At 40.5% G+C, this 19,955-nt stretch overlaps 1 protein-coding gene across 4 annotated transcripts in view; it reads right to left on the reverse strand.

The window, feature by feature from the left end:
* Positions 1-19,955, reverse strand: part of LOC137344486 (enhancer of polycomb homolog 1-like) — a 201,503-nt gene that overhangs the window by 39,219 nt on the left and 142,329 nt on the right. For all 4 annotated transcript variants that reach the window (XR_010968369.1, XM_068007510.1, XM_068007496.1 and 1 more), the window contains 6 exons: positions 9,476-9,621; positions 8,931-9,137; positions 6,199-6,347; positions 4,756-4,906; positions 4,076-4,252; positions 2,594-2,683 (listed from right to left, as the gene is read on the reverse strand). Coding sequence is in view for 3 of the 4 variants with exons in the window: in XM_068007510.1 (XP_067863611.1) it covers positions 2,594-2,683; positions 4,076-4,252; positions 4,756-4,906; positions 6,199-6,347; positions 8,931-9,137; positions 9,476-9,621 (920 nt within the window). In the remaining variant the exon portion in view is untranslated. The remainder of the gene's footprint in view (positions 1-2,593; positions 2,684-4,075; positions 4,253-4,755; positions 4,907-6,198; positions 6,348-8,930; positions 9,138-9,475; positions 9,622-19,955) is intronic.

The raw sequence follows: 19,955 nt of genomic DNA on the forward strand, positions 1-19,955 counted from the left end.
TTGGTTTGAGTGGAAGATACTATGTTCTGCAGAAAATGAGTGGTTCACACAATTATTTTCCAAGTCGCTAGGAATCCTCACCAATTGTGTGCAAATGACATTCAATATTAAAAAAGGGGAAAAAAGGTCAGATTTACAGGGAGGCACTTTTGAGGTTAAGTGCTAGCAATTTTTAAACAACCACAAAACATATGAAGTATGGGGCATTTTAACTTGAAGATTTCCCATATACTGAACTCTACTGAAGTCTGAACATGTAAAGCTTGCTAGGCATCAGGAGGATGAGGACTTCAAGGACATGAAGAAATATTTTTTTTAAGATTGAAATAAATTTCATTGAACTATTTTTAAAAAACAATTTTGTTTGTATGTGCAAGACTATGCACATTGCAAATTACTTATAGCTGACTGATCTGTTAACCCTATCTGCCCAGTTTACCTGCACCCAGACATATTTGGGTAAATTGTAACCCCAAGAATGGGTGGGTTGGAAGGTAAAAATTGTAAAAAAAAAAGTAAAACCTGACCATCAACCCATCCACTTCTGGTTTTAACTGAGGCAAGTTGAGGGGCGGGCGACTAACCTGCTCTCAGGAGGCGGGTCGGTCAGTAAAATCTTTTAAGGAGGCTGCAGGCCTCTATTTTAATAGGTTTATTATTTTTAACTCCTGGGGGCCGGGATTGCCAGGCGTTCTGCTTCACGCCACATAAGGAGGCGGGAAGGCCCAGATCAACAAGTAAGTGCTTTTATTGTACTGCTTGTGGACAAGCAGTACAATAAAAGCTTACCAGGACCAACAAGCTTACCTGCCGCGATCCCACACATGATCGGCTGACCCCCCCCCACCACCCCCGATCGAAGACTTATCTGCTGGCATCCGCTCTGGCTGTTCTCCCGTCCGACTGACAGCCAGCCTGTCAATCTGGCTGGCTGTCGGGCGGGAAACCTACTGAAAAAAACTGAAAGACGTACTTACGTCAAAATTGTACGGCTGTCTGGGAAACCCATACTTCCGGGTTTCTTGTTTGGAAATCCCCCCCCCCCCCCCCAACCCAGTTCTCTTCCTGGCTCGCCATTAAAATTTACCCCATCCTGCCATATCACTTACACTACAGCACATACTTAAAACATAAATAGAATGAATACTAAATGGTAAAATTTAATAGGCTAGAATTTGCTGTAGCAGGGCATCTAGACTTGCCCCTGCATCCTTCAGCTGAAAAAATTTTTGTTTACAAAATTGCTGAAAGTGCGAGCTGATAACAGTGTAGCAAGGGAAACAGGGCATCTGACATCTGAGTGAACAGGGCAACTAATAGGGTATCTCCTTAACCAATCAGATTTAAGGATTGGGAAATGAACACAGGAAGGACAGAGGAGGGTGAATTCAATATCTCAGGTAGAGAAAAAGAAATAGAGAGTGAAAGGAAGATTGGATTGAGAAAGACAAAGGAAAAGAAAAAACATTTTTAAATTTAAAATTTGGCATTTTTAAAATCTCCTCGAAAAATTGAAAACACTAACTGAAAATACTTAATTTTCAGTGCCAGAGGGGTTGATTGGTAGTAATTAACAATCACGTTGTTAAAAAGGTATTTACGCCACTAATTACTAGCCCTAAATAGCTAAGACAGTTCGTATCGACCGTGCAAGTGCAACAACTTCATGACAATCAATGCATGTCAATGGTGAGGCAGACAGCGAAATGCCGTTTTCGCGCTATGCGGACTGCAACTTTTGTATATTCACATTTAACCGCGCATCTACTCCTTGTCTGAAGTTGCTGTACCATTTCCGCATAAATAACGGCGAGCGCCATTAGCCTCACCATTATTTTGACAGCAAATTCTGGCCATTAACTTTGTATTAATACCTGTTTTTTGTGTATCAATAGGAATTCATTTTTAGGCTGTGCTCAGTTACAGCAGGAGATAAGGCTCACACAGTGTGGATGAACTTTGCAAATGTAGATTATGAATGCCCACATCCGTACAAATTTACACTACAATTACCCGAGTATTATTATATAAATATTGTTTGATTGTAATAAGTTAGCATTGGCACCAGGATTCTCATTTAGTGTTAGTTCAGCCCAATTTCTATTGGGCCAAGTGCAGGCAATTGGGACTAGCTTAGTGGTATAAACTGGGCGACATGGACATGTTGGGCCGAAGGGCCTGTTTCCATGTTGTAAACTTCTATGATTCTAAGTGCACCAATCGATTCATTCTTTTTGCATTAGGCTTGACAGACATTAATTTTGGGAGTTGTATTTTAAGAGCTCGTATAAAACTTGGTGCATGCCCAATCTGATTTGGCTCAACTATCAGTAGACTCGCACTACTTCTAATGTGCTCTCAAAGAAAATCAAAATATTGTTCGATGGTACTGTAACACTAAGACTACACAGACCATAAAATGCTAATTGAAGAGTTCAAGGAAATTTACATTACGTGCTGTAATTGTCGCCAATTAAACATAATTTTAATTGTATTACACATTTGTGGTTATGTCCCAAGCAAAATGTAGACAATATGAAATTACCGTTAAACAAAGATCTACCCTTGACAGCATCTAATTTTTGGCACTTACAGAATAGTACTGACATCCTGCTTTCCTTCGGAAAGCGAAAGGACCATCTGGATCATTCTCTTCCTCTGCTTCCGAGGATGCAGAATGGACCTTCAGCAAAAGAAAGACAAAGCGAACGGTTACAATTCTTTCCAAAAGACTCTTGCTTGCCCGCGTGTGGTTTATCTCTTCCCTGCACATTTGCGCTGGTTTGCTTTGGCCCTTTGCAGTCTGCCTCTGGCCAGCTCTCAGCCACCGAATGCCCCGTTTTCAGGTGCCTTCTATTGTGCCCCACTGATGGGCTTTGGACTAATAAGCTGGCGCTGTAAAATTATAGTCTCAATTGCTGCAGGTTCCACTTGCAGCCTCAGCATGCCTGTGAACGTATCTCCCTGTTCCCATTTACCGGTGGACTGCTATGAGCCGCCACTGACTATTGTTCTTATTAACTTCACCAGTCGATACCTATCTTCACCCTTAATAATGCTCTATATTTTGTCATATTGAAGTTGTGGTAGATTTACTGATATTTTCACAAGCCTTTTCATCTTTCCATCTCATGTACTGTCCCATCCGCTCCTCTCCCCCCACACCCCTTCCTCTGCCTTCGCCATCCTCCCCCAGTCTCTTCTCTCTACCCCGAGGCTCTAATATTGCCAGATGCACCATACTGGGGTCACTGGTTGCACTAGTATAACTGCTTCCTCTAGGTTCCAGCCTCATTCTGACATCAATTCTTTTCCTTGACCGACACCCACAGGCCTTTAACTCCGCTCTGCCCTCTTACTATCCAGTACACCCCCCCCCTCCTCCATTGCCTACTTTCCCCCTCGCCCACCACCAGCCCCCCCAACCCAGCTTTACCTTCCCTCCAGGCCTCTAACCCCACTTTACCCTCCCCCTCCCATGGCTATCCCCGCTGTACACACACTCCCAGCCTCTAACCGTATCCCCAACTTCTACATTCCCCCCGTGCTCCACTTTCCCTATAACTCTCATCTACCTTCCCCCATGGTCTGTGATCTACTTCACCCTCCACCCCACACTGAACCTTTCCTCCTCCCCTCCCCATACCGGCATCATTTGACCTCCAGCGCTGCAGTCCTCCTGGTCCAATTATCCCTCAACCGCTGGATCGGAGGACTGCACTTGGTCTCGATTCACTGTATGCATCGTGGGAGATGGATTGATAATATATTAAAGAATCTTATGTCTCCGCACAATTCCTGTATCCAGATTTATAATGGAGATTGGTTATGTAAACATGTCACTTTACAATTACCTTCCCACCAGTGGACACACTGCCACACTACCACTGGTGGGAGGATGTAGTTACAATGCGACACTTTCCTTCAGACAATAATTTGCAAAAATAAGGACTTTAAAATGGGCACTGAATTACATCCGCACATCCCGTTTCAATTACATTGTGAGTAGTTTATTACTGAACTAGAGAAATAAATTGGCCTCAGACTAATTTCATTAACTAAGCACTATACAAACCTGTGAGAAGGGCTCTTCATCAGAGCTGGGAAAGTCATACTGGTTCATGTCCTTTGCATTAAAGACTGGCAGTGCAGCAGGGCTTGTTTGCTGAGGTGCAGCAGCAGTTGGCTGTAAGACTTTGTGTTTTTTCTTCTCATACTTCCTCTTGGGTCGTATAACCTCCACATTCTCTTGCTACAACACAATTAGCATAGAAGAAACATTGACACACTACAATGCAACTGCCAATGTAAAATGATTGTTACAAATGGTATTTACTCATCCATGTAAATATTGCAGCACTCAAAGATCCTGTTTTGCAATTACTCCTCAAATGTGCATGTACAAACATTCTAAATGACTTTGCAAATAAAACTAAATAATCTGTGGCGATTCTAATAGTTAAAGAAATACTGCATCTCCACTAAGTTAGTAAACAGACAAAAACAAATTGATTGAATGGCAAACTATTTTGATAACTTAAATCTATTAATTTTTAAGTGCTAGATTTAACCACACAACTGCAAATTCTTACCACTGATCTGAAACAGACTACACTGACAGATGACACTAGATCCCAATGGAGACTATCTTAAGCTCACTGCCTGTCCTTTTAAAAAAAAATGTTAACCTGACTTGTATTACTCTGACCAGTACTACAAACATATTTGTTGGGTATTAAGTGACCAGGTTCTCACCTTATTAACTTTAAATTCCATAAACTCTTGATGTTTAAACTGATTGCTATTAGATATTGGAATGATGGGCACGGTGTAAGTAGGCTTCGAATGTTGCCGCTGTGCCATGACCTCAGACAAAATCTCTCCACTGAAGTCACCCAGACTGTGCCTAAGGTTGTAAAGGACATAATTTCAGTTAAATTACTTTACAGATTGCAGCAGTCAGATGCTTATTGTGGTCTGGGACTCAAAACATAGTGTAAAGCACCATACCATCAATGCTATAACGAAACTGTACTGCGCCAACCTAGAATAAACTGAATTAACAAAAGGCAGCTTCATCAGCAAGAGGCGATGACACTTCAAAGTGGCAGCCTTTTCTGGGTGTGGAGACATGGAAGAGACAAAAGAGAGCAAGGCAGAAAATGGAGCTTTGTGGCTTTAAAGCATTATAATTATAGGTTCCACATTCTCCTTTTATCATTCGTCCAGAGATTAAATCCTCTGATTATTCCATTTAATGTTAATCTCAATAATTACCCAGTCCACTTGTTGACTTTACAGATATGGTATTTAACACAAATTACATTAAAAATTTCAAGATTATTTTTAATAATTATGCTTATATTTTTTTATGAACAGAGATAACTAATGCATCTCCAGGCAGGCAGAACACAAATGAATCAAGTAAGCAAAACACACTATCAATAGCTTAAGAGGAGGCTAGTTTTCAATTTCATCTCTGGTAAGCATTTTGTGATTGGTCTGTGGTAATGATGGTTAGCAGAACGCAATCGGCCATGTGGTTACAATTCCTATTATCCTGCTCTAAAGCCAGACAGCCAATGCCTTCCCAGGCATTGTCACTTTCTTTTGTTTAGATTATGTAGTTTCAATTTTACATGGAGTAGGGGAGTGAGTGAACTGGAGGCATAAAAGAAAAAAAGAGGCCGAGAGGAGGACAGAGGGAAGGAGAGAAAGTGTAGGAGTTGGAGAGAGATACAAAAACAAAGATTAAGTACAAAAGAGAAAGTTGGAAAAGATAGGTGGCCAGCACATATAGTTTACAGGAAGACGAAACAATTTTTTTTGGTCCACGGGCAACACCACAGGAGATCAGTTACAGAAACTTTAGTCAACAGCAAAAATAGGAATGTAACAGAGAGCTAGTGAGTGATATTTCAACAGAAGCATTCCAACATTAAAATAAACCCTTCACACTAGAATTCTCAGTACATTATCATGTACATCTTGTAGATTTAAACTATAAAAAGATTTACTGCATACATAAATTTAAGGTGGGCTAATAGAGTACTTTCAAGAGCCATCTCCTCCTCAATTTAACAGGCAACATGCAAGCTTTTCAAAATTAGTTTGAAAAGTCTTCACACTATGCCATTGCTAATTATTTAAAAAATATATAAATGAACACATTTTATAGAATATTGTTTATACATTTACCTTTTCTCTACAATTTCCAACGTTAGATGTAGCAGCTCTCTTTTGCTTTTCTCTCTTCTTTTTATCATCTCCAAGATAGTTACAGCTCGACTCAGATCCCTTCGTAACTTCAGCATCTTTTCATATGAAGCTTCATCATTTTTACGATTCTGTAGGAAATGAAAAAAAAGCTCCATTTTGTTACTTGCTTCGTTAAGAGACAAATAGAACAAATGCACCATTAATTACCATCACCAGTCAATTTGCCAAGCAGGAACAGAATTACATTACATATAACCACATACACGAGATAACTTTCTGTAGGCAAACACAAACACTTGCAACAATGCTATCAACCCAATTCTAAAGCCATTTGTTCCATTTTTATAAACTTTATAATTTGCCTGTTTAAATACAGATACCATCTCTACTTCTCAGTTGTGCACACGTCTACATATCCAAGTTTTATTTCAAGACATTAAGTAACTAAAGACAATGAAAAGCTACTCTAAGTTGTAATATTTTAATAATTCTCAAGACAGGAAAGAGACTTTAAATCAGTAGGCAAGTCAACGAAGTTCTTGCACAGCTCCTCGTTGAATCAAAGAATGGTTACAGTCCAGGAGGCGGCCATTCGGCCCATTGAGACTGTGCCGGTTCTCTGCAAGAGCAATTCAGCTAGTCCCACTCCCCTGCCCTTTCCCCCATAGCCCTGCAAATTTTTTCCCTTCAAGTACTTGTCCAATTCCCTTTTGAAAGCCACGATTGAGTCTGCCTCCACCACCCCCTCTGGCAGTGCATTCCAGATTATAACCACTCGCTGTGCAAACATTTTTTTTCCTCATGTCTCCCTTGGTTCTTTAGCCCATCACTTTAAATCTATGTCTTCTGGTTCTTGACCCTTCCACCAATGGGTACAGTTACTCTCTCTCTATTCTGTCTAGACCTTTCATGATTTTGAATACCTCTATCAAATCTCCTCTTAACCTTCTTTGCTCTAAGGAGAACAACCCCAGCTTCTCCAGTCTATCCACGTAACTGAAGTCCTTTATCCCTGGAACCATTCTAGTAAATCTTTTCTGCACCCTCTCTAAGGCCTTCACATCCTTCCTAAAGTCAGATAAAGAGATCACAGAATATGAGACAGAGAAGGGCAATTAAACATAGGAAATATATTTTAAAAAGCTTTCTCCCCAGTGTTACAACATATCCAAATTTACTTATAATCCTCATCATCATTCTCTCAGAAAGACCCTGAACATCATGAGGTTTGCAGCTTTTTAGGGTTACATTTCTTCAAACCGAAATGCTTTCCTCCACTGCATCCCATACCACTGACATTCTTCCTTCATAACCATAAGGAGCTTTCCACACCTATTGGCATCCATCAGCAAGACAATACTGAATATAATATAATAAATATACAAAAAAAGTGCTCATGAGAATTAAAAAAGGCAAGCTGCAGCACCCCAGGCTTCAAGGCCTCCAAAACTAGCTTTTTACTACCCCCTCTAACAAACAATTTTGCTCTAGTTTCCAGGTCAATTTCACTTCCACAGTGGAATACTCAAAAGGTTCCAGAGTTTGGCTTTCACAATTGGGAAAACATTGGGCAGCCCTCAAAACATATGGGTAGCCCTCAAAACATATGGGTCTTGCAGTCATTCTCCCAGCCTTGCATCGCTCTTTGCATATATGTGCAAGTGGAATATCCACTGGCATCCAAATGTCGATTACATTTATTAAATATGACTCTTTGCTCACATTTCAAAAGTTAAAAATTATATTTTAAAAGCTTAACATTCACTTCATGTCATTTGTGGTTCTACTAAAGCCTGTACAAAGAAAGCAGTGAGGTGGTGTTTGACAGAATCCAATCCCAGACATTTCACTCATAAGTTACAGTACATATTTATCAATGCAAATGTAAAATCATGTTGCATCAACATAAAATGTGTACCATACACCTCTGCTTTAGGAGAACCCCTAAAAATGTAACCACATTGAATTACAATTTAGATCGTAACACTGATTTGAAAAAACTTATTCCTGGAACAGAACAGAATGCATTAAACAGTTAAAATTCTGACACTGTAGTTAGTGCAAATTATGAAGCTATAACAGCAATATTTTGGCATTGCCTTTTTTTTTGCAAATAAAACTTTTCTGGTATTTATTCTTACCTGGATTTCAGTGAAAGGAATTTGTAGAAATTGAGGAATTTATTAATTTAAGAAAATATATTTATACAAGATAAAACTAAAACCATTAGCTTTGATTTTCTTTTATGACCCATTTAGTATTATGTTTCAAACCAGTATTTTTGATACAATAATTGATTCTTTAAGCTCTAAGCACTATGAATAGTGTAATAATGGCACAATAAATCAACATGCTGAATTTTACTTTGCTCCACTCTTGGTAAAATAATGGTGCATCTCGTTAACATGTACAAATCTGCAATTTTAAAAATGAAGACAGCTATCAATAAGCAGCTATTAACATTAACCTCTGCCCCTAAAGTTTAAAAACAGTGTGGCTTATTAAAAGGAATGTCCCATACAAGTCTCTATTTACATTGTTTCGCATGTACTTACCTAAAACTACAATTCATTAATATATTTCCCACGACAACATCTCAGATCAAATACAAATGGATCTTTAAAAACTACAGAATTTTCAAAAGTGATAATTAGATGCCAGATAGATGTCTCTGTATTTTAACTGGTTAGCATACTCGATATCACACAAACCTTTCTGGTCTGCATCTTCTCTGTTCTTCTCCTGAAGGCAACGTAAGGATCGTTGGTACTGGAACCATCCCGTTTTTCCTGTTTTACAGTTGGAATAAGTGAACAACCTCTACAGTTTTTCCTTTTCCGAATCCAATACTCATACACTTCCCAGATCAGGTCATCATCCTCCTTCAACAGCAACTTTGCCTCCTGGAGAGTTACCAGCTATCAATACAATCAAAATTCCTGTTAAGGCACTGACTACATTTAAACACACTTCGTGTAACTTTATTCTAAAACACACATTCATATACCCATCAACTCCCCTTTATGTTTCGCTAGAGAGCGGTTTGTACAGCAAACACAACTGTCAACATCATTGTGCAACTGCTGCTATTCCACGTCCTGCTGGACAAAATTATGCACACATGCATCAGTCAACATCACCACCACCCCTCCCCCACCCAAAATCAGAATATCATATTTGATCTATAAAAAAGTGTACAACACTAAATTACATTGAAGAAATAACTGCAGCCAGATCAAGTAAATATTTTTCATACCTGCTGGCCACTGCCTTTTTCTAGACGATCAATCATCTCCTCAAATTGTAGAGGAGTGATGTCCATCTTCTTTCTTAGTTTATTCACAAACGCTTCATCATCCGAGTCCATATCATAGTCTGGTTGCTCGGCGTCCAAGCTAAAAGCTGGATTAAAAAATGACAAAAAAACATTACACGCAGAATTTAAACTAGGAAATAACTTTTAAGCTGGAGAATTCTATGTGACTCTGCAGCTCTAATTTTTGAGAAATCACTTGAGAAAATTTGCACACATTTTTCATTCCCCATGAACATGGACCTCATCTCATGTGCTCTTGAAAGGAACTCAATTTGATGAATTGCAATTACTGAGATAAAAACCAACAAGCAGTTAAAATTTTTATGTTGGTAGTTGCTAGTGTCTTTTTTTTTGGTTTGGACCAGAAGACTGCATAACATCATGGCAACCTTTTTGCTGGACTCTCAAAAAGCCAAATCAGTGCACAATTTTATATTAAAAGATCATTTTCCTTCTTTTCTAATATATAAAAAGGAGTCGAAGTGACACTGCCTTATTTATTAATGGACAAACATTTCAAGCTTCCAACATATTTCACAGGAGTTTAGAATATCATTTTCAAAATCAATTCCAGTCTGGTAAGAGGAAACTTCTGATGAGGCTCATTATGCCTAGTGAAAATACAGTGAGGTGTGCCAGCTAAAGTTAGTTTAAGGTACGTCAGACAGATCCCACAATACCTAATTTTGGAAAATGATCAGAGTTTGTTGAGCACTCAAAAATGTGAGGCATTCCATCTTATAAAAGACAGAAGTAATCTTTTTCTCACACCTAGATACTATTATTGTTTCCATCTAGCAGTCTGGAACTATTTCTGCAAAAGGTACCAAAGCTGTCCTAGTAAGAGCTTTTTCATATTACCAAAGTCCACATTTTCAGCAAAGTATTATATTAAGTTTTACAAACTCTAGCAATCCATGGGTTAGACAGTACTTCACAATTTTTGGAACCTTAATTTGGTCTTTATCATTTACATTTAGATCTTGAAGTTTTTCCATTAGTTTTCATAATCAGTGTATATTACTCAACCTTTCACATTCAGATTTCTCCAATAATTTTTGTGATAGCTCCCATATTATTTTTATTTCTCTCCAACTATCAAAGCTACCCCTTTTCCTTTCTACAAAGAAAGCCAAAGTGTGCTTTTTAAAAAACTTTATGACATTGAAGTCTTGAATAAACTGCTTTTCATTACAGTCCTTTTCACTTCCCTCAGTGTACTGAAGCTTCATTTCCCTCAACGAACTTAGGCTTGCAATCTCAAAACCACTCAGGCACATAGAATAGAATCATAGAAGTTTACAACATGGAAACAGGCCCTTCGGCCCAACATGTCCATGTCGCCCAGTTTATACCACTAAGCTAGTCCCAGTTGCCTGCACTTGGCCCATATCCCTCTATACCCATCTTACCCATGTAACTGTCCAAATGCTTTTTAAAAGACAAAATTGTACCCGCCTCTACTACTGCCTCTGGCAGCTCGTTCCAGACACTCACCACCCTTTGAGTGAAAAAATTGCCCCTCTGGACCCTTTTGTATCTCTCCCCTCTCACCTTAAATCTATGCCCCCTCGTTATAGACTCCCCTACCTTTGGGAAAAGATTTTGACTATCTACCTTATCTATGCCCCTCATTATTTTATAGACTTCTATAAGATGTAAATGCTGCTAAATTTACAGGTTTTAGCCCCAATAGTTGTTACTATTGTCAGAAATGCTATAATGTAAAGAGCGTGGTCGAATAGGCTTTAAATGTAACAGAGCGCCTTTTGAGAATTGAAGACAAATGTGATGGGCAATGGTGCCATGTTATGCATCAATCATACTCATGAGCAATTGTATTTTGCATAGTATTCAAAGCCTTTGGCAGAAGTTGAACCACAGAAGTTTACGGAACAGAAGGAGGCCGTTCAGCTCATCGCATCTGTACCTTTTTTTTAAAAACAGGGCAATGCAAAACTAACCCCACTGCACTATGCTCTCCTTGAGCCTTGTAAGTTAGTCTGCTTCAAATAGTTATCTACTTTCTTTACCTCAACCACGGTGTGAAGAAATTTTTCCTAACTTTTCTCCTAACCCTGAGGATTTTAAATTGGTCCCCATGTCATTAATTTTCAAACTTTTCTATCGACCAAAGCCCTTCATTAATTTAAAAATCTCCACTAAATGTCTTCTTAGCCTTCTCTGCTAGTGGAAATAGTCCCAGCATCTCACGTCTCTCCTCATAACTACAGTTTCTCATCCTTGGCAAATCTACACTGTATACTCTCTATGGATTTAATGTCCTTTGCATCATGCGACTACCAGGATGGTAGAAGGTGAACTAGATGGGCCATGGTCTTTTTAGGTCTAGCAATTCCTATGTTCCTTTCCATAATGTGACACCCAAAACTGCACACAGTACCCAAACTGTAGTCTAATCAATGTTTTGCACAAATTTATTACTTCTTTAACTCTTGTATTCTATGTCCCTATTTACAAAACCCCAAATTCTGCTAATTTAAAAAAAAAATAAAATGGCTTGATCTACTTGCACTCGTACTGTCAAGGAATGTATCTGAACCCCTAGGTCTCTGTTCATCCTCAGCATTACTGCCATTCCTTACTTTTCCACCCAAAAACATATTACTTGATGAACCTTTATAAAACACTGGTTCGGCCACAACTGGAGTATTGTGTCCAGTTCTAGGCACCGCACTTTAGGAAAGATGTGAAGGCCTTAGAGGGGGTGCAGAAGAGATTTACAAGAATGATTCCAGGGATAAGGGACTTCAATTGTGTGGATAAACTGGGATTGTTCTCCTTGGAACAGAGAAGGTTGCGAGGAGATTCGATAGAGGTATTCAAAATCACGAAGGGTCTAGACAGAGTAGATAAACTATTCCCATTGGAGGAAGGATCAAGAACCAGAGTTCAGATTTACGGTGATTGGCAAAAGAACCAAAGGTGACACGAGGAAACACTTTTTTAAAAACACAGTGAGTGGTTAGGATCTGGAATGCACTGGCCGAGGGGATGGTGGAGGCAGATTCAATCATGGCCTTCAAAAGGGAACGGGATAATACTTGCAGGGCTACGGGGATAGGGTGGTAGAGTGGCACTAGCTGGATTGCTCTTGCACAGAGCCAGAGTGGACTCGATAGGCCGAATGGCCTCCTTCTGTGCTGTAACCTATAATTCTACTTAACACTGCAAATTAAATTGCATCTGCCATCTGTCCGTTCATTCTGTTAACCTCTATGACTTCCTAAAGTCTTTTACAGTCGTCCTTGCTGTTTGTCAAGCTTCTATCTTTGTGTTATCAGCAAATTCAAGACTTATACACATTAGAGAAACACCATTTCGATCCTTTCTTGAATCAGAGCAAAACCCAACCCTGCATCGTGCCCAATCAAATTTCTATCAATATTGCTACATTCCCTCTTTCTAACAAGCCTCGTGAGGCACATCATCAAATGCTTTCCGAAAATCAATATACACAGCATCTACCACATCCCCGTTATCTATCCAATTGGTCACTTCGGTTTTAAAAAAAACTCAAACTGACAAACACAACTTGCCTTTAAAAATTCTTGCTGACTATCCTTGATTAGCTTATGCATTTCTAAATATTTATGAATTCCAAGAGTTTGCCTATAATTGATAGGGTAACAAGTAAAATGCTGTCTCAACTGTGGGGAGGCATACTGCATAAATTAGTACTGACAGACACATAATGAACCAACTTCAACTGATTTATTGTCTGAGGGTTAAATTTTAATTTTTTATCTTAGTCCCATATCTGTCTGTTCTCATTTGTTTTTGCCAGCCTTTGTAACTCTAGACTCGACTATTCCAATGCTCTCTTGGCCAGGTTCCCACATTGCATCCTCCGTAAACTTGAGTTCATCCAAAACTTTGCTGCCTGTATCCTAACTCGCACCAAGTCCCGTTCACCCATCACCTCTGTGCTTGCTGACCTACAATGGCGTGTAGTCCGGCAATGCCTCGATTTGAAAATTCTCATCCTAGTTTTCAAACCTCCTCCAACCCTCCGAGATCTCTGCGCTCCTTCAATTCTGGCCTCTTGCGCATCCCCGATTTTCTTCGCTCCAACATTGGTGGCCGTGCCTTCAGCTGCCTCGGCCTTAAACTCTGGAATTTGCTCCCTAAACCTCTCCGCCTCTCTCTCCTCCAAGACGCTCCTTAAAACCTACCTCTTAGCCAAGCTTTTGGTCACCTGTCCTACTATTTCCTTATGTGGCTCAGTGTCAATTTTTGTTTGATAAATTGCTGTGAAGCGCCTTAGGACGTTTTACTACTTTAAAAAGGTGCTATATAAATGCTGTTGTTTTAATAGCTTTGGTTTATATAATATGGCTACCTAGAGAACTTGCAGCTGATGAATGCCATACTACCTCTAAGAACCCAGTTTTCAGTTAAGCCTATAAACAGGATAGCAGTTTTAATTTTTTAAAAATTCCTTTTTAAAAAAATGTTTATGGGATGTGGGCGTCGCTGGCAAGGCCAGCATTTATTGCCCATCCCTAATTGCCCTTGAGAAGGTGGTTGTAAGCCGCCTTCTTGAACCGCTGCAGTCTATGTGGTGAAGGTTCTCCCACAGTGCTGGTTGGTAGGGAGTTCCAGGATTTTGACCCAGCGACGACGAAGGAATGGCGATATATTTCCAAGTCGGGATCGTGTGAGACTTTGTTCGGTAACTCATGAGTTTTGCTCATGAGTTACTGAACAAAGACGATATTCATTCTGGAGGCTAGTAGGAAACATTGGTACATCCCGATTCCCAGGAAACACAATCTGACTAGTTTGAAAAAAATACACTTGCAAACAGTAAAATACTGAAACAACTATCAAATCTAACTTATTCCTTTTGAAAAAATGAAATGAAAACTTTGCAAGATGCAATGCTGCATTGCACCGAAGTAGAAGACAAGTTGCAGCACTGCCTATTCACAACATGGTAACATTTATACATGACTTCTAAGCGGATGGTTTTGTCCAGAACCACTTGTCTCCAGAACCAATAAAACTAGACTGTACTTCTATGACAAGATGATTACAAAGAAGAATGCACATTTCTCCATTTTTCCAATGCAAATTTGGCACCAAAAAATACTTTCCAGAAACACTTCCACATAATTAAGAGTCCTGTAACATAGTGCATCACACCCAGTCACAAACCACTCAATTCACTCACTCCCCCCTTCCCAAAACCAGCATTCTGGAAGTAACTACAAAATGAACCACATTTCTAAGTTATTTTTCAAACTGGCTTATGGCAGCATCTCGATTTCTGACTCACATGAGAATACACGTATCAAATGTATGCATTACAGGTCACTATCTAAATGAACGGAAGAGGCTCAAGAGGCTGAACGACCTATTCCTGTTCTTAGTTATGAAATACAGTTTACCAGAATGTGCCATTAGTATGTAAAAATTCTCCCCTAGAGATGCACCAATAGTTTCTGGAAGGAATTCTAAATTTGCTGCCTTCAGCCTTGACTGAAATGATCTTATGGTCAGTAAGACCGGGCTCCCATAAGAGATCTGCTGCTACTGGAGAATTAAGTTTTAAAATAAAAAAATTCATTTCCAAAAATGGAAATTGGAGTGTAGTGGTCAATAATTTGAACAAAATTGCTGTCGTCTTTGGATTAAAGAATGCAATGTCCATGTTCATTGTGGATTCCAAAATAATGGAAAAAGGCACAATAATGTCAAAAATCAATTTTCTAGGCAGCATGTCCCTCGACCTCTGTGGAAAATAAACATTGTGCCATTAATACATCTACCCCCATTTAGAATTAATGCAGATAGATGTTATGTACAGTATATACTGCTCTAGTTGGGTACACTAGTCAGGTGCAGTCTAAGACACAAGGGAGACATTCATGCACTGAAGAGAGTGCACAGAATAACCACAAGGCTGACCCTTAGTGTCAAAGTCCCGAGTTATGAGACTAGGGAAACTTGGGCATTTCAGTCTAGAAAAGAGGCATCTGAGGGATATACAAGATAGTTAAAGGAATAAAAAAGTAAATCAGGACTATAACTTTACAGTAAATTACATTGAGGTTAGGTCAAAGGAATGTAGATTCACACCAGTAAAAAGGTAAATTTAGGAATAATGCCAGGAAATAAATTCTTCACACTAAAGAGTCATCAATGGATGGAATAGACTTTCTGGAAGAGCAGTAGAGGCAAAAACGCTGAAATCTTTTAAGAAATAATTGAAAGCTGAAATGAGACTGTAGGATTTAACAGGATGGATGTGCTAAGATGGGTTGAACAGCCTTTCTCATCCTAACTATCTTGTGATTTTGTCAAGACTACCTTTCTACTCTTGCAATTTAAAGTAATACTTCTGTAATACTTATCTTTCAGTCTTCCCAATGCTGTGTACCACCACAACTACTCCAAGGTCAATCTCCCATGTCTGTTTCTCCAGGTGGCACTGCAGGCAAGTTTCTATTTATTTTTAATTCCCTGTCGCTCATCCTTCCATTTTTCCGGCAGCTTTCCCACCCCCCCTCCCACCCCGAGGCCTGCTGTTGTACGGGCTTGGGCCTCTGCCCACTGCTCCCCGATCTACTGGAGCCCAGGCCTCTTACCACCAATCCTTGCTCACCCAATTCCTGCGCTTTTTCTTAACACTTTTTTGTTTAAAAGTTTAGAACTTTGGTGGAGGTGGGGGGGGGGGGGGGGGGGGAGAAAAGAGAAGAGGATACTATGGTGGGGAGCAGCATGGGTTGAGGGCCTTGGCCACTTGCTTTCAGGAGAAGGGTAATGAGGTGACAAGAAGGGAAACGCTGGGGGAGGAGGGGAATGGAGGGGTAGGGAACATGATTTAAGTGATAGATGGAAAAAGCAGGGATGGGAAACACATGGTAAGGGAGCAGACAGCATATTTACCAAACCTGCTATCAGAAACATGCCTTGTAGCCCTTGGTGGCTCACATCCTCTCAACCAAAAGGAAAGAAGAAATATTTTTAAAAGTTAGATAAGGAAAGGGAAGCAAAAACAACAGAAAACCAAGAGCAGAAGGGAAGGGAATCAGAAATATCAACATGATGTCGCATGCATATCCTGTGCCATGTGGGAACTCCAGAACAGTTCATGTGCCCTGGAAAACCACATGTGCAGGAAGTGCTGCCAATTACTCGAGCTCAGTTTCTGAGCTTAAGGGGTGGCTGGCGTCATTACAATGCATACGGGAAGCTGAGAGTTTCGTGGATAGCACGTTTCAGGAGGTGGTCACCCCGCAGCTGCAGAGTTAGTCGGAAAGGGAGTAGGTGACTACCAGACAGACTAGGAAGGAACAGGCAGGCAGTGCAAAAGTCCCCTGGGAGTGTGGCACTCACAAACTGGTATTTAGTGCTGAATACCAATGAGGGTGTTGACACCTTAAGGAAGTGGAGTCAGGAGCATATCCACGGCACTGTGGGAGACTCGGCCACACAGGAGGGCAAAAGAAATACAGTTGTTGTAAGGGATTTAATCATCAGGGGGATAGACAGGAGTTCTTGTTACTGCCGACGTGATACTCTCATGGTGTGTTACCTCCCTGGTACCAGGGTAAAGGACATCACTGAGAGGGGGCAGAATATTTTGAGGGGGGGGGGGGGGGGGGGGGGAGGGGAAAGAGGAAGAAGGGGAGCAGCCAGAAGTCGTGGTCTAAGTGGAAACCAGTGACATAGAAAGGAAAAGGGTTGAGGTCCTACAGTCAGAGTTTCATGAGCTAGGGAGGAGGTTAAAAAGCAGGAAATCAAAAGGTAGTAATCTCCGGATTACTCCCAGTACCATGCGCCAGTGAGTATAGGAATAGTAGGATAAGTCAGGTAAACTAAATGCGTGGCTGGAAAAATGGTGCAGGAGGGAGGGCTTCAGATTCCTGGGGCATTGGGACCAGTTCTGGGGCAGGAGGGATCTGTTCAAGGTGGACCGGTTACACCTTAACAGAGCTGGGACCAATGTCCTCGCGGGGAGGTTAACTAGTGCTGTGGGGGGAGGTTTAAACTAATTTGGCAAGGGGATGGGCACCAGGATGAAACATCAGAGAGGAGAAGCAAGGTGCACAGAGGACTGGGAGGTACAAATAGCACTAGAATAAATAATAGTTCAGAAATAGGAGGTATCAGATAGGGGGCAAGTGGGAGGCAGTTTAAGATGGGTTTAGAGTGCATGTGCGTAAATGCACATAGCATGGTAAAGGCAGTTGGTGAGCTGCAGGCTCAAGTCGCCAAACGGGACTATGATATAGTGGCAAAAACAGAGAGCTGGCTCAAAGGGGAGGATTGGGAACTTAATATCCTTGGCTACAAGGTATTCAGGAAAAATAGGGAAGGAAAGGGGGGGGGGGGGGGGTGCGGCAGTATTGATCAAAGAAACTATTTTAGTACTGGAAAGGGATGAAGTAGTTAAGGGGTCAAAGACAGAATCTATTTGGTTAGAATTAAGGAATAGAGGAGCTATTACGCTACTGGGTGTAAACTATAGGCCATCAAGCTGTGGGAAGGAGATAGAGGAGCAAATTTGCAGGGGCATTACAGAAAGATGCAAGAACTATAGAGCAGTGATAATGGGGGACTTCAATTATCCCAATATGGATTGGGACAATAACAGTGTGAAGGGCAGAGGGGGAGGAATTCCTGAAATGTGTACAAGAGAACTTTCTGGAACAGTATGTTTCCAGCCCAATGAGGAAGGAAGCAGTGCTGGATCTAGTTCTGGGGAATGAAGTAGGGCAAGTGGAGCAAGTTTCAGTGGGGGAACATTTGGGAAACAGTAATGATAATATCGCTAAGTTTAGAATAGTTATGGAAAAATACAAGGAACAATCAAATGTGAAATTACTTAACTGGAAGAGGGCTATTTTCAGTGGGCTAAAAGGGGATCTTGTCCAGGCAGACTGGAATCAACAATTACTGTTTTGCCTACCAATTTAACAATGGGAGGCCTTCAAGGAGGAGTTGGTTCAGATACAGAATAGACATTCCCACGAGGGGGAAAAGGAAGGGCATCCAAAGCTAGAGCTCTCTGGATGATTAAAGACAGAGATTAAAATGGAACAGAAAAAGGAAGCTTACAATGAATGTATGGTTCATAATACAGTAGAGAATCAGGCTGAACATAGAAAGTACAGAGGAGATCTAAAAAAGGGAATTTAAGGGGCTGAGAGTTGGACCATAATAAGACCATAAGAGATAGGAGTAGGAGTAGGCCATTCGGCCCCTCGAGCCTGATCAGCCATTCAACGAGACCATGGCTGATCTGATTTTTACCTCAACTCCACTTTCCCACCTTTTCCCCATATCCTTTGACTCCCTTGCTGATCAAAAATTTGTCAAACTCAGCCTTGAATGTATTCAATGACTCAGCCTCCACAGCTTTTTGGGGTAAAGAATTCCAAATTCTCCTCTGGGAGAAGAAATTCCTCCTCATTTCCGTCTTAAACGGGCGACCCCTTATTCTGAGACTATGCCCCCTAGTTTTAGATTCCCCATGAGGGGTAACATCCTCTCAGCATCTACCCTATCAAGTCCCCTCAGAATCTTGTATGTTTCAATAAGCTGTCCTCTCATTCTTCTAAACTCCAATGAGTATAGACCTGTTCAACCTGTTCAATCTATCCTCATAAGACAACCCTTCCATAGCCGGAATCAACCTAGTGAACTTTCTCTGAACTGCCTATGAGAATAGATTAGCAGCTAATGTAAAAGGGAACCCAAAAGTCTTTGATAAACATATAAATAGTAAAAGGGTAGTCAAAGGATTAGGGACAAAAACGACCTTTTTGTGGAGGTAGAGGTCATGGCTGAGGTACAAAATGAATATTGCGCATCCACCTTCACTGGAGGAGGGGATGCTGCCAATGTAGCAGTAAAGGAGGAAGTAGTAGCAATATTGGATAGGGTAAAAATAGATAAAGGAGGTACTTAAAAGATTGGCTGTACTCAAAGTCACCCAGTCCAGATGGGATGCATCCAAGGTTACCGAGAGAAATAAGGGTGGATACTGTGGAAGCTCTGGCAATAATCTTTCAATCCTTCTTGGATATGGGGTTGATGCCGGAGAACTGAAGGATTACAAATATTACACCCCTGTTAAAAAAAGAGGGGGATAAACCGGGCAATTACAGGCCAGTCAGCCTAATGTTGGTGGTGGGGAAACTTTGAGACACTATAATCTGGGACAACATTAATTGGCACTTAGAAAAGTATGAGCTGAAAACGAAAGTCAGCATGGATTTGTTAAAGGAAAATTGTGTTTGACTAATTTGATCGAATTCTTTGACGAAGTAACAGACAGGGTTGATGAGGGTAGCGCAATTGATGTGTATATGGACTTTCAAAATGCATTTGATAAAGTACCACATAATATACTTGTTAGCAAAACTGGATTAAAGGGACAGTAGCA

Source organism: Heptranchias perlo, chromosome 2, assembly GCF_035084215.1.
Source record: "Heptranchias perlo isolate sHepPer1 chromosome 2, sHepPer1.hap1, whole genome shotgun sequence".
NCBI lineage: Eukaryota > Metazoa > Chordata > Chondrichthyes > Hexanchiformes > Hexanchidae > Heptranchias > Heptranchias perlo.